This window comes from Xenopus laevis, chromosome 1L (genome assembly GCF_017654675.1).
Source record: "Xenopus laevis strain J_2021 chromosome 1L, Xenopus_laevis_v10.1, whole genome shotgun sequence".
NCBI lineage: Eukaryota > Metazoa > Chordata > Amphibia > Anura > Pipidae > Xenopus > Xenopus laevis.
In genome coordinates this window covers 157,277,123-157,293,115 of record NC_054371.1, presented here as the reverse complement: position 1 = coordinate 157,293,115, position 15,993 = coordinate 157,277,123, and the positions used below count along the sequence as shown (strand labels likewise).

At 38.7% G+C, this 15,993-nt stretch overlaps 1 protein-coding gene across 2 annotated transcripts in view; it reads right to left on the bottom strand.

Moving 5' to 3' along the window:
• Positions 1-1,970: 1,970 nt before the first annotated feature.
• med13l.L (mediator complex subunit 13-like L homeolog) overlaps positions 1,971-15,993 on the bottom strand; it is an 87,807-nt gene continuing 73,784 nt past the window's right edge. For both annotated transcript variants that reach the window (XM_018260774.2, XM_018260765.2), the window contains exons 21-31: positions 14,880-15,216; positions 12,951-13,170; positions 12,392-12,580; positions 11,207-11,430; positions 10,613-10,755; positions 10,376-10,534; positions 8,352-8,510; positions 6,355-6,488; positions 5,344-5,505; positions 5,073-5,185; positions 1,971-3,896 (exon numbers count right to left, since the gene is read on the bottom strand). In XM_018260774.2, coding sequence (XP_018116263.1) covers positions 3,764-3,896; positions 5,073-5,185; positions 5,344-5,505; positions 6,355-6,488; positions 8,352-8,510; positions 10,376-10,534; positions 10,613-10,755; positions 11,207-11,430; positions 12,392-12,580; positions 12,951-13,170; positions 14,880-15,216 — 1,973 coding nt within the window. In that variant the 3' untranslated portion in view covers positions 1,971-3,763. The remainder of the gene's footprint in view (positions 3,897-5,072; positions 5,186-5,343; positions 5,506-6,354; positions 6,489-8,351; positions 8,511-10,375; positions 10,535-10,612; positions 10,756-11,206; positions 11,431-12,391; positions 12,581-12,950; positions 13,171-14,879; positions 15,217-15,993) is intronic.

Sequence of the window (15,993 nt, the reverse complement as noted above, 5' to 3'; positions counted from 1 at the left end):
CTCAGTTCACCTGCCGGTGTGTTTTTGGATTGTGGGTTGTGTGTTGTAGGGGGTGGAATCCCTTTACTACACATAGATGAACAGTAGATGTAATGGGATAGACAGAGTAGATCATGTTCACTCTGTGTTACTTCATATACTGAATACAGTCACTTATTTTTCAGGCAGTCTCTTCAGTCTCCCAAAACACATGAACCTGAAAGTTATTCATGCATTTAGGTTTGGTAAAACATCATTACGTTTAAACTGCATTCCAAATGGTGTTTGGGTAGTAGCCACTTTTAGTATGTCATAAAATGGCTAATTCAAAGCAACCCTTTTTATTGGTCTTCATTATTTACTTTCAATAGTTTTTGAATTATTTGCCTTCTTCTTCTTCTGACTCTTTCCAGCTTTCAAATGGGGGTCAGTGACCCCTTCTAAAAACCAGATGCTCTGTACAGCTCCAATTTTACAGTTATTACTACTTACCATATATATCATATTCCAGTCTCTTATTCAAATCAGTGTAGAGTTGCTAGGGTAACCCTAGCAACCAGATTGTTGGATTTAACAACTGGAGAGCTGCTGAGTAAAATGCAAAATAACTCAAAAACCACAAATAATAAATTAAAACCAATTACAAATTCATTCAGAATATCACTCTCCCCATCAGCGATCACGAACCAGTAGCTTGTGTGTAACATGTTGCTCTCTAACCCCTTGGATTTTGCTCTCAGTGGCCTCAAAGCAGGAGCTTATTTTTGAATTCCAGGCAAGATTTGGTTGCATAAAAACCAGGTGTACTGCCAAACAGAGCCTTACTGTAGTTTGACAATCCACATAGGGCTACCAAATGGCCAATCACAGCCCTTATTTGGCATCCCACGAAAATTTTTCATGCTTGCGTTGCTCCCCAACTCCTTTTACTTCTGAATGGTGCTCACCAGTTTGAGAGGTTGGGGATCCCTGGTCTACATCATACTAAAAGTTAATCTAAAGGTGAACAAGCCCTTTAAGGCTAATGGCACACAGGTAGTTTTCCAGATGATCCGCTGCTGGTCTCTCGAAATGTGTGTTCCCTGAGAGGCACATGATCAGCCCATCAGCATGTACACACAGCACATTGTAACATGGAGATGATAAATGATGCATATTTGCAACAAAATACACTCTGTGTGCTGATGGGCTTATCATGTGCCTGTAAGTGAACATATATATATAGGTACTGGAATCAGAGAATCAGTGGAGAAAATGACTCCTGTGGGATTAAGCCTTGCACCGATTGCAAACATCAAGTCTATGGCATCCATTAGCAGCGAGGTCTGTCCTGTGCCCACAATACAAGTGCGGGGGGAACATAATAATGCACACAGCCCATTAGAACAGAGCTCAATAGAAAGCTCCCCTAGCAAACCTGATATATGGTGGATAGAAGAACATGCTGACAAATGTAAGTATGCAAATGAAAGCTGCCAATATCCTTCCCAACAGCTGGTTCTTTTATTTTTGATTATTGACTGAATCCATCTTTATTAATACGTCAGTGCCTTATAATTTATGTTCATTAGCCTGGTATAGACTCATGTCAATGGCCCAACAAATATACTTAATATGGCAAGATCACCTGTGCAGCGAACAGCAGGTTTCCGGAATTTCCGGTAATGACAAGGTACTTTCTTGTCTTTCTTTTGGTACAGACATTGGACACATTGTCCGGAATGCTTAAAAAAACCCCAGGATTAGCTGAATTTGGGAGCAGATGGCTGGCTCTCTCTCCTATGGGCCGACAACTGAAGGGAAAAGGAAGATGAAATTCTAAATCTAAACCCACTGCCCAATCAGTTATTGCTACAGACACACAGATTTTAGGGTATTGCTCAGAATTCCTGGGAACCCCTTATCCATGAAGTCTCCTCACACGTGTATCTTCCCCAACTGCTTCTATGCCCAACTCAAACCAATTGACAAATAAATCTCAGAATCCGGTATCAATAAATCAATAATTTATTCATCTAAAAAAGTATGTAAAAGTATAGACCTTTTTTGTTCACAAGGTATATATGAAGCACATTTATACTGAAGAACTAATTTCTTTAACTCTTAACTTCATGTTTTTTCTTTTTCGTTTTTTTTTTATCAAATCTTATTTTTGTGAGGTACCAGAGGCAGGATTAAAATTTCTTCTGAAATTCCAAAAGCTTTTTTTTTTCCCCCCCGTTTTTGTTTCATTATGTTCATATTTCTGCTGGGTATAATTTACCCCCATCTTTCAAATTGTATGCCTATTTATAGATATCTGTGTGTATATATATTTATATATATGTATATATTATATATAAAATGAGGGGGGGAAAAACAGCCAGTAAATACTTTGTAAAAAAAGGAAAGAAAATTTTTTTAAGGTTCATTGAGAAATGTACAAGTTTTACATTTGCTTTAAAAAAAACTGATATTATGTACAAATACCTTATTTCCACATATCAGAGGCCCCTGCCATAAGGAGGGTGCTTAAAGTACACTGTATTTATCTGAAACTGAAAGATGCGTCAGGTACAAAAAAAAAAAAGTATAAATATATGGAGCGGATTCTGCTTCTATGCATATATGCCACTAAGGGGTAAAATAAATCAAATAATGTGACGTGGAGGAAAACAAACATTCATCGGAATAATAATCTGTGCATGTTAAAAGTAGTGGCAAGTAAGGGGAAATACTACATTGTTTTATTTTCCATACTGGCCCAGCTGATGTGTGTGGACTATCAATACTGCTTACCAGCTAATGTTGGCATTACGAGAGATTCTGAAATGGCTTGGTACTTCCTCTCATAGTCACAACAAAGAATTTTTGGGAGGGGGGGTACAGCTGCCATTATATTGCTACGGTGTCAGGCTGAATCTGTGAATATACAGACAGGCTAGGTATATATATACAGTGCTAAACTCTGTACAATGGCAGCAGAAGGCGCTCAGTTCAGCCCTGTAGAGCAATTATATTGTAGCATCATCTTCCTCTGGTGTCAAAGGAAAATATAAATGTTCTGGAATGGTTTCTACGCTTAAATACTTTTGATTGGTTAGTCTAAGTGCAACTTCTACTTACGCTTTCAAACAGGGACCAACTGGCAGAAAAGTATTCACAAAGGCGTGGATGAAATAACTCCCAGGGGTGCAGGGTCAATTCATACTGATATGTTGTTGCTGTAGATTCTGTATGGCGATAGGCTGATTTACAAACAAAGGTACAGAACTGCAATAGTGCAGTTACTCATAGCAACCAATCAGATCTTTGCTTTAATTTTGTATTAGTCTTTTCTACAAATTGGTGATTGGCTACTCCTGATATCAGCAGTGGTGCTGTTTATCACCTATGTTAGTAAATCAGCCCCAGAGTGTTCAATAATTTTCCATTGTCATCCACTGACCCATTCCTGTAGCATTAGAGCACACCTAGGGAGAATACTGCTGGACATCCTCATCTTTGCATAACTAAAGTTTATTTCAAGCTTGTGGTTGGGCAGTTCTATATGTGGACTGCAATAGCCTCCTTCGCACACTTGGTATAGCAACATCACTTTCTTGCCACACCGCTGTCGACGGTCAAGTCAGTGTTTAGTGTATCGCACAGAACACATGTAATAACTACACTGTGCATGGTTTGTGAAACTGCAGTGCCCACTTTTGGTGTTGCCATGTGTTAACTAAGCAAGAACAGCTTAACTTGATGATCACATGTCGGGCACTGACTGGTGTTGTTGCTGATCAAGGCAGGGTGAAAGCATTCAAAGAAAGTCCATCACCATGTTGTACATCTGTATGAGCACCGTGAAGTGAATTGGTAGGCAGGAGGTCCGATCCTGAGTGGCTGGGTTACAAGTCAACCATGAGAGAGCATTGTACTGTTCCAAGACAAACCTAGAAAGCAAAGATACATTAAATCAGAATATAAATCACAAGGTGCATGCACTATTATACAAAGACACTGATTTAGAAAAAGGTTGCCCTTGTTCATAAATATAAGAAACAGGGCACCCAGGCACCAAAACTGGGCCTTAACCAGACCAATGCTCACATACTGCAAACTTCACTGATTTGCCTTCAATATTCTGTCAGATTTATTATATACAAATGTTAAAGCGAAACCCAAAATCTTACTAAAGAAACAGGAAGATAGGAGGGGCCCCTCCATTGCTTATAGATAGTATATGACATACAAGTCACAAAGAGCTGATAGTAATAAATAAATGGCAACCCACAATCCAACTCTTTAGACTTCCAATGTCGGATTTGTAGATACAGAGAGATAAATAGTATATAGAAATAGGTATGCGCCAAATCAACTATTTTAGAATTCGGACAAATCCCTAATCCTCTGTGTAAGATTTGGCTGATTACCGAACCGAATCATAACAATAATTTGCATATTTAAATTAGGGAAATGAGGGGGGAAAGAACCCCGCATGCAGCGCGAGGCTAACGCTTCAAAATCTTTGACTTTCTTGTTTCTGTGACAAAAAGCTTTGTGATTTTTTGGATTCGGATATGGTTGGGCCAGTCACTTGGATTCGGCAAAATCCTGCTGAAAAAGGCAGAATCCCAAATCAAATGATCATGAAGCAACACCATAATCCAGTTGCATAATTATAATAGTAGTAGGTTTACACACAAATCCATCAATATAAGTGTTAATAATACATGTTGCATCACTTTATCCATGCAGAAAAGGCGCTGGTGGCTTTACTTATATTTGTGAGCTGAGATTAGTGGAAGATATTGCAGACAACAGATTTCAATCTTTGCAGTTCCATGCTAATTCAGACTCACTGTACATGTGGTCATGCAGCAAGTACTGTGATCTTCCAGCTCCCTATCATCTAAATTTCTCTCTCAATAATTAACATTAACCCCCAGCAATCTGCTTGTACGGTGCAGCCGCATGTGCTAATATATCATAACCACATAAACTCTGTTATCCAGTGTTGTGTGCTACAAAGATTATTCAAAGTGGGGGCGCCCTCCATAATCCTGCTCTCCCACAAACCTCAATGTAGAGAGGAGCAAAAAAGAAAATAAAATCCCAGGAAGCATTACCTTAATACATCAGATGTGGTCTTAGAATCCAGGGGATGAGTAACACGCTGAGAAGTACGTGCAGGAACAAGATCTTCATTATGAGATATAGATATGTGGTGGTGCAAGGAGGCCTGTGGGTAATATTAAGAACAAGAGGAAGGATTACTCCAGTACTCTAGATTCGGTAGAAGGCAAATTAGCTATGGAGAAATACAGGATAGGACAATGGTAAAGAAAACACAGCATACTTATTGTTGTTGGTTTTTAAGTAGTAAAGATGTGGACTTACCTTTAGAAAAAGAGGGCACTGATTTTGTGCCTGTGGACATGAAGACCAAAACCACTCAGGCAGGTTCTCTGCTTTGGCTGTGGACACATAGTACCCTAGTGCAAGCGGCTGCTGCTTCAGTTCTTCTGGTGTCTCTCGAGAAAGAAGCCTCTCTACCTGACTCTGATAGAGAGAACAACACAATGGGTAAACTGGTTCTGGCAAGCAATGTTCAGCCTTCATTACTCAAAATGAATCACATTGTTTTATTAATCAAACTGTTTGATTGTATTTTCGGATAGAGAAATAGAAGTAGAACATTTGACAGATTATCATTATTGCTGCACCAGGAAATGTATTTTGTTATTGTCCCAGTTTTCTAATCATAGACTGGAAATGACATTGTTTACAAAGTTGACAGTGTGGCTAACTGAGCTGCTACTGGACATATGAGAAGTGGGAAACAAAATTCATTCATATTAAAAAACTTTTTAGAAATAGCGTACAATAGAAAGCTGTGGGGAAATTATTTGTGGGATGCAGTGAGAGGCATCTATATTGACATATCTCCTGCAGAGGTCCCCCATCCTAAATGAACTACTTGTACTCCACCATAATGCCCTATTTGCATTCAGCTGTTAACAAAAGCAGGTTGGTACAGAAGGTTTAGTCGTTAATGTCCGTTCTCCAGCTCTCTGGCAGAAATCAACAACATGGACCATGTGCAGCTGAAGTTAAGGTGAGTTTCAACTGATCATACTACTGGCCCCCAGAGAGCTAGGAGAAAGACAAACAACTCAACATGGCAGACACCAACACTGCTTTGCTACTCTGTCTTTGTTGGGGCAAATGAGGCAGTATTGGGGTTTGGAAATGGAGAGCTTCCGGAATGTATCCCGTAGATGGTTTTCTTTGTTGTTTATTTGTTCCTTAGATAGTTTGTTTTTTAAAATCTTAGAGATATGTCCAATGCATTTTTATTCATAGAACTTTCCATTCATAAAGTGTGGATGTTCCAGTGCCCCTACTTACACGGCTGTGCTGAAAATGGGGTCCTGCTCCAATGGGAGAGCCTGGTGATGAGTTTGGAGGTGAATGCAGATTTCCTGTGATTAATATTCCTATGTCATTGTCCATATCATCCAGAAATGGTAGGTCTAACATATCTAAGAAAAAAACAAAAGAAGTAGAAATTAAAGGGGAGAGGCAAGAATTAAGCGTTTTTCGTCTGTATTATTAAAAATAAATACAGGTATGGGACCCGTTATCTGGAATGCTTGGGACCTGGGGTATTCCGGATAATGGATCTTTACATAATTTGTCCTGGAGTCTACTAGAAAATCATGTAAACATTAAATAAATACCAATAGATTTTGCATACAATAAGGATTAATTATATCTCAGTTAGGATCAAAGAGAAGGTACTATATTACAGAGAAAAAAAATTCTATTATTTGGATAAAATTGAGTCTATGGGGCCTTTCTGTAATTTAGAGCTTTCTGGATAATGGGTTTCAAGTTAACAGATACCTCTCTGTGAAAAATCACCAGTGTGTTTTCCCGATACATTTTTAGAGAAAGATTCTCTAGAAAATGTATGCCCATAAAGATAAAATGTACGTGGGAAATAGAATGGGGAGAGGACTTCGATAAGGAGATGCAAACTGATCTATCTTTATAATGTTAGCACCCCAGCCTGCAAACTCCCATTGGTGAAAATGTATTCTGGTAATCTGCAAATTGACGAATATTCATCTGAGAGATGTACCTGTAAATATTCATCAGAGCAAATTTAATTTGCCAAAACTTGTCTCTCCTTCATGTAGCGGCCGACATTATTGCGGTAGTTACTGTGGTACATTTGCTAGTATCCAACCCAGTGCAATACAGAGCTGTATCAGAACTGAGATATGTTCTGTAGTCCCAAAACCAGTGCTTAATGGCTTCAGCAGACTTAATTACATACCCTAATTATGGGAACAATTTGTAGCTATAATGACTAAGGGCAGGAAGGCCATTAACAGCATATGCAGCATATGAAGCGGTTAGCAAAGTTTAATTGTTCATTTGCCTAACTACACTGCAGGGTTTATGTAAAGAGCGAGACTTCAAATAGCTTCATTTAGTGGCTCTACTCAATAGTGAGAAAATAAACCCACATCAATTACATTACAGCAGGGTAGTGCTGGAGGCAGCAAAGCTACCAGCAAAAGGAATATTTCTACTTCATCTTAGGAGCCTGCGACCTTGGACAAGGTCCATAATGCTTGAATTAAAGACTGCAAAGACAGAAATATTTTACAGGCTCACGTACAAGCAATAATGGAGACAATTACTTGATTTTTCTCATCTTTTTATGCCTAGCTGCACCTTGCATTTTGTGTCCTATCAGCATCAATTTTGAAATACAAGGTTTATTTTGACCAAGGCACCAAGACATGTCCCCAAGGGGAAAGATCACTAGTTTTTTATATCTATATATACGCAGACATATATACAGTTTATGCTCCCATACGCTAAATGAGATGGTAAACAGGTTATTATTATTCCTAGGTTGATATATAATATGGGGGGGGGGAACTAACTACCGGTCAGGCAGGCTTTACTGGGACAAAAGAAGAAAATTGATGGATGCAAATCTTTTTTTCAACCTCACACGCTTTGCTACATAGTATTAATCTTTAAAATGCAAGCTATAGTATTTTAAGAGTAATAATGAACTGTGACAACGCTGAGGTTTTGCATGGGGACCCAAATATAATGTGGGCATCAAATTACTAAACATAACTGAGCTGCATTTTTGGGTTCTGACCCAAAGGCAAAGTATAGCCAAACTCTTGATCTGTGTATAGGGCTCTCTGATGGGCTTCCCTGAACAATATCTTCCTGAAATCCAAGAATTGTTAAGACCATTATATCTGCTCATATTACATTAAATCATGTTGGTCTTATTAAATCTTGTAAGGTGATCTAGGAAACACAGAATTCATTTGTTGGTTTTAGTAGTGCTATTTGTGATGTGAACTTACCTTCTTCATTGTGATAGTTAGCTGGGGAAACCTGGATAGTGGCTGAGGTGGGGAACACTAAGATATGGGTACAAGAAGCATCCTGTGGAGTGCTGAGCTGAGATGTCTGTAGATTCAAAGCTGTGCTGCGACCAAACACTGAACCCATAGTCACAGCATCTGTGGGAAAAGCATTCACACTTCAGAAAACAAATAAGAACACACCATTGAGTGGTTACAAATACAACTCCAGTCAGTTTTTGAAGGTGCAGTAACACCACAAAATGAACACCTGAAATGCATTCACACCTGCAATGAATAAGTAACAATGCAGTAATGGCTGCTCTCGCGATATGTCAGTCACTTCCAACCGGCTTCAACATGAACACAAAAACTCGCTGCGGAGCACTGATCGGAACATACCAGGAGACAGACTCGTAATATCAATCCGGCTTTATTTCAACGCTTAAAATTACATGGATCGGTAGGGTATGTGATTCTCTAACGCGTTTCGTGCCTACATCACATACCCTACCGATCCATGTAATTTTAAGATATTACATGAGTCTGTCTCCTGGTATGTTCCGATCAGCGCTCCGCAACGAGTTTTTGTGTTCATACACCTGCAATGAAGCCTACAGGAATTCTGCACCACCATTACAAAGCATGATAATTAGACATACAGTATTTACACTTTTTTAAATATATTTTAAAAATAACTTTGGTTTGTGACAGGGTTTGGGGAGGGGGGTTTCATCAATACTAATAACAATGTCCTTGCAGTCCTTTTATTGACTAAAACAATGACACATTTAGAGCATACATATTCAGCCCTGAACGGAACTCTTATTGATTCATTAGAAAAAAATGAAAGTTGCCAGGGAAACAAAACAACCTCTTGCTCTTTACATAAAGCATGGTGTACGGACACCATAATCACCGATACCAGTCTGAAAGACAGAACCCAGACCCTTCTTAATCCTAATACTAAATGTCATGTTATGGTACATGTAGGCCTGCTACATTATTTCCTGTACTTTCACTTTCTACTGAGACTGTATCAGCATTGACACGACTGAGCAAAATATATGATTACATATTGCTCTACTTGTATACATGCTAAGAAGCACTATCTTGAGGTTTCTCAGTACGTTGGATGCAACAGGGATGGGGAGTTTTATGATAACTTCTCAAACCAAGCCTTGCTGTGTCAGCAGTCAGTAACAATTTCATAAATGCATTTTACACTGTACATGCCTTATATACATGGATACTTAAAGGGGTTGTTCACCTTTAAATTAACTATTAGTATAATATAGAGCATCTACAGTCTGCTATTTCAGCAATATGGTTGCTAGGGTCCAAATGACCAGGCAATCATGCATTGACTTGAATAAGAGACTGGAATATGCATAGTCTACAGTCAGATAATCTTTGTTAATCAATCCTCCTCAAACCTCCTCTGATGAAACGCTTTAGGAGGGAGTGGCTGACATGAGGTATGCAGACGGGGGGGGGGGGGGAGGAGACACTGCCATGTAGTTTGATATGATGAATACATATATATGGATTGTGTAAATTGGAGTATACTGATTTAATTGTCTTTGGTGAACTTGCACAAATAAATGTTTGAAGTGTCTTGTGCATGTTTCTAATTTTAAGCATAGAAGCATTTTTGAACCCAGTACTCACCAGCTGATAACCTACATTATTATGAAGTACTATTTATTAATTGTACACTGTGCATGAGTTTTGTGAAAGTAAACAAAGGGACAGACAGCCATTGGTTAATATATGTAAGATCCTACAGCCTACATGACAAAGGTACAAACCAAAGTAACCTCATATATAATTTACCATGGATGGGTGAATCATTCATTGAAATGATCAGATCAGAACATTTAGACCATAAGATTGTTCACAGAGTGCTGACTAAATCTGTCTGCCAGCTTAAATTCTAATTGGAATTCGAGATGCAACATTTCCATTTTCCATTCATGCAAAGGGCAGATTTTTCAGCTGATTATAGAAATGATCAATCTCACCAGGCATGACAATAAAAGATCCCTGGGGTTCCATTGCTACAAGACAGGCACTAAGTATAGACGGAGAATCAGTTGCTGAGATTCCACACATTTTGCATGTTTCTTTTAACTGACGGCTGATGGTCTGCAGAGAGCACTCTCCAAGCAGGATACTCCAATCTGCAAAGGGAACAGAATGATCTTTAGCAAACAGCCACTGGTTGCTGACCTAACAGTTCACTACTTTTACTTATGTACCTTTTAGCTCGCCGTGGCCTAGTCGTCCGAGACGACCAATCACCACTCTCCAGGGTAATGATGTTGTCTGTATAATTTCCACACACCACTCCCATAGCTTCTGCAGCCCAATCTTTCTTGCAGAAACTTTGCTCCTCCGAAACCTGAGAAGTGATTACAAATCTTTTACTGATCAAAATATTCACAAAGACATATTGCAAGGACTAGTTTGACAAAAACGATATAATAATACATTCTCTAATCTGTTGCATAGGTACACTTCACTTCTCAGCTATCATTACACTCAAAATACACAGTGGATAGGTCTAATGAAACTAAAGACTATTCTTCATACGCATTCTGCAATTAATATATTATGCCCTATGGAGGTTCTTCCAGAAAATAATTAATGCAATATTACTTTTAGCAACTACATTTTCTATCTGTTTATTCTGTCCACAGAAAAAGTCTATTTAATTCCCAGCAACCCTAGAAGGAATTATAGCAAGTTAATACAGTAGCATGTCTACAGAAGCACGAAGAACAAGAAGAATATTGTTGTTTTATTTTTGCGGTGTGTGTGTGAACTAAAACATAGAGAACATTACTACCAACCTGTTGGGCACATGAATATTAACCACACAAGTTTCCAGAAGCTCTCCTTGCAAGTCAGTGCAGGAAGCCAGAAGCCAGCGTTGATCATGCGATAAGCAGTATCCTACAAACAGCACATTGTATTTCTGGCCAGCCTCACCAAATGTCTCACCCAACTCTGTCTGCTTGTCCTTTGTGGGGGAGAGCAAAAAAGGAGGAGAATACACCTGTCCAGAGATAGGTTGCTGTAAGGTATTAAAATCAGAAGTTAAAATGTGCAATATTTATCTTTTAAGCTCAAGATCAAATGCAAATGTTTCATTTAGCATCAGCTTTGAAACATTCAAACTAATTCATGTCACACCTTAGTCATTTCCTTTTACAGCAGAGGTACTGCAGTAGCTTATAAAACCTGAACAGATCTAGTCATTAGCCTATACAAGCCAACAACCTAGGAAGTTTTGTCACTTGATAACCATATATAAAGGGTATTGCAGTCATCCCTCAACAATATTTTCCACCCTTCCCAAATTCTTTAACCCTGCAGATAGACTTTGACTGGCAAATCAGATTATTATGGACAACAAAAACAATTATAACAGCAAAGCAGTGGCCTTAGTGGTCTTATCGTTTTTTTCTATCGGATGTCCCTTAATTTTACAGGTTCTTTTACAGGCTCTCTTATCTACAAACCTGATATTCAGAGAGCTCTGAATTACTTTTTAAAAAACTACTTATTCTGCTCTGTAATAGTAAAACATTACCTTGTACTTAATTGTAATTAAGCTGCATGAATCCAAACTAGTGGCAAAACAATCCTATAATTCTTCTAGCAGACTTAAGGTATGGTGATCCAAATTATGGGGGGGGGGGGTTTATGTAGAAAACTCCAGGCCTCAAGCATTACAAATTAGGTTAGACTGCCTCATATTTTACTCTTTTTCTCTTTGATTCTATATATTTATATAAAATGACAACCTTTCTCCCACAAATGGTTTATACAAATAAAATTGCAATTAACTGCTTGGTTGAAAAAATTACCCAACAGGGCTGTAACACAGGTGTTAAACTGAGAAAGTTGGCAACAGCAACTTGTTGGGTCTTATACTTTCATATGTGTAACAGCACCTATGTTTGTTTTTGTATAGATTTGTGAGTTGTTTTAAAAAAAAAAATGGATTATGTTTATGTTTCTAAAATAATCACCTCTTGAGTCCTGAGTATTGCATTTAGAGCAGCTGCTGGTCCAAAGCCAGTGAGAGGCTTTATGGGTATCTGTGTAGCTATGGGTCGCCAGCACTGGCAGTATACTGAAAACGCTAAAGATTTCAAGTGCTGAATGTAGGAGACCTCTTCGTCATTTACAGTCTGCAGAAGAGACTGACAGGGAACCACCTGAAAAAGAAGGTAAGGCAATACACTGTTGATATGCACATTTAAGGAAAAGGAAAGCTGAATATGTAAGGCACCCCTCAAGTGAATTCACTTGAAGTTGAGTGCAAATGAAAATTTCACTCTAGTGCTCATTTGTGTCTATATCTGCTGAGGGATGAGAAAAGCAAGCGGGGGCATCACTCTGTAAATTGCCAAGGAATATAAGTGCCACTGCATACGGATCTTAGAACATAATAATTAGCCTGCGCTACCACCCCTAGATGATAAGTGTCTCTGCAATAAAGCACAATTAGCAATCTTAAGAAAAGTCTTATAAAAGTGCCATACAATATGCACAAAGGAGTTATGGTAAGACACAAAATATGTGTACCTGCAGTATGCAAGAAGTTCGAAGTGGCTCTGGTAAACTCTCCAGCATGTCAGTAAAACATCTGATCAGGCCAAGCATCCAGTAGTTCCCAGGGTGACAGTCTTCATCCACTGTGTATGTAAATGGATCCACCATGTATATTACCACTGTTGGACATGAACTGAGTGCTACAGCTGGTTCTGCTTCTGTGGGAATGCCAATTTTTTCCCGCTCAGTAGCACTGTTGATATCAAGGAGACAGTACAAACTGTATATCATTGCTTAGAATTCCTTCCACATAAAACAATACAATAATAACATTATTAAATGCATTAACCAATCAGCCAGTGACGTATGTTTTACTGACGTTTTGAGTTTTCCATGTCCATAATGCAAGTGGTTTGGGCTAGAATGCAGTGATCCCCAAACAGTGGCCAGCGAGCAAAATGTTGCTTGATCAATGCCCTTATAATCCCTATGAGCTTTTTTCAAGCTTGTGTTGCTCCAAAACTATTTTTACATTTTAATGTGGCTCACCGGCTATAATGAGACCCTCCATGTGCCGGGCACAGCAGTAGGGCAGAGGGATAATACCTTGCTTTCTAAAGCTACTAGCCCAACAGCTTTCTTTACTAGGATCCAATACACCCAATCAGCAGCACAATACATCACCAACATATCAGTGTCCCTCATAAGGAATGTAATTATATAAATATATAAATATATTTTAATAAGCAGCAATAGCTGTTATTCTTTCCTCACTTTTTTAAGTTAAATATTCTATGTTTCCAAATTATAAGTAAACCTATGCAAGTCCAGATTGTCTGGCGGAACTGAAAGAGTTAAGCCGGTTCATTGCCAGCAAAGGTGTATAATGTTTAATTACAGCAAACAGCCATGTAATCTCCTCCAACAAATTCTGCTAAATGACTGGGTCCTACTGTGGAGATGCTTGACTGTCAGTATGACACCATTTAAAATGACAACTTTCCAACAAAAGCCTTTTTTCAAATTACTTCCCTGACTTGGGCTGCCCCAGTCAATTGTAAGTGAAGTGACCATGAAAGCTATAAACATCTATAGGATACAGTTAAGTGGCCATATGGTAGGCCATGAAAACATTAAGAAAGCGGTACTGAAACATGTTGTGTTGGGCATGAAAAGGAATGCTCCAAGTTCCAAATAGACAACATCACACATGTTGTGGGGTGCTTTCAAATCTGCAACCAATCTAATTACAAGCTGCACTGATTTCTATGCAGCCATGCAAGCAACATCTGAACTATGTATTAGACTTGTAGTCTAGATTTATGGTTTGAAAGAGAGGCCCGATCATTCCTTTGATTTAGCACCAATAAAGTGCTACTCAGACACCAGTGAAATATGCTACAGTCTTAAGTATCATGGCTCACTGCACAGAAAGCATTAATAGCTTTTTACCATTGCTAACCAATAAGCCCCAATTTGAACACATAAAAATGCATCATGTATGTAGTAACCAGCTTTTGTGGCCATTTTGGTTAAGGGCATTCCTGCTGTTTTGCCATTGCCTTATGATTAATTTCCTTTTCCTTTTTTACCTCTTCCTGTCTAAACTGAGAGCAAGTATGGAGCAGGGCTGTGTTACCTGCCATGTTCTAATTATGTATAAAGTTCTTGTGCTGGTCTGACTGATTCACCTGAACTAACACAGCATAAATATTCAACACACTGCTAGCCAAGCAGTTTATCACAATGTACGTCGGAAATAATTTAGTGATGCCTGATATGTATGAAACTCTAAGTTTAGGGGTGGATTGCCTGACTTGACTTTTAGCCGGTTTTATTTGTTTTTTTTAATATCCCTTTTAAGGCAACCTGTGACTACTAGATGTCTCCAATAATTGCCAGTGCTGGGCTAGAAAGCCAAAAGTTGAATCTAATTTAATTTAACACAGTATCTGTACTTACCTTTCTGGTGTCTCTTGTTGAATGAACTGCTGGCTGAGCTCTGGGTCTCCTGTGGACTGGCTTCCTAATGGTCTCTCAACAGAACTTGAAGCATTCTGTGATGGACAGTTGTTGAACACAGTGGGTACTGTGCTGTTTCCAGCAGGATGAGATGTGGAGGAGGATAGTGGTGGAGGTGGTAAAGGAGTAGTACTTGTGCCATTAGGAGTGGTGTTGAAAAGAACACCAGGAGGACAAGACGGCACAGCAGGGCTTACATTGGGTTGTACCGTAGAAGGCTGGTTCTTGGGAGGTAATAACAGGCTGTTGTCTAGTTGTAATGTGGATAAGTAAGGAGCTAGAAATAGAAAATGACAATACCCTTGGGCATTAGCAGAACATACACATCCATAAATGAGATATCATAACATCAATGTAACATACATTACAGCACTCTTGTTCAGAATGTAATAATAATAAACACTATTGTCACTCCAACTTTCCACTCCTGTTTAATTAAAGAGTTACAGCAGCTATGAATTACAAGTCTAGGAAACCAGTTATCCAGAGTGCTCAAAAACAAGCCATGTCTTTGCCACAGTAAGCGCGCAGCCCACTCTTGCCTAATGTGCTACTCCACTGTAATATGACCAGTAGCTTAATATTAAAGAGCCAGCTCATTGGCCAGTCCCACTTTACCACATTGTGGGGCACATTGAGTGCTCGCAATTTAAGTTACAAAACCTAATTATTTCCTTGTCACTTGCTAGCGCTGGGTGGCAGTGGATGGAAATCTACTTATCCAGGTCTTAAGTATTCCAAGTAATAGAATATTAGAAAAAAAAAATCCTGTGTACTCTGTGCCATTGTATTAACAAACACATATATGATTACATGGTTGCAGGCACTGCAAGTGTAATGACTTTTATTTAAACAGCTTATGCCAGAAATTGTCAGGTGGCAGTTGCCTAGTAATCGATTTGTGCAAGCTTTTGACTTCAACAACTTCGGTCCTGTATTTTTGTGCACTTTATAGCATGAAACTTAAATTTCCTAAAACCAGCCTAAAACCCTGAAAAATAACAGAAACCATTTTTAAAGGAATAATGTCATAATTTGTATGGTGGTGTTTTTA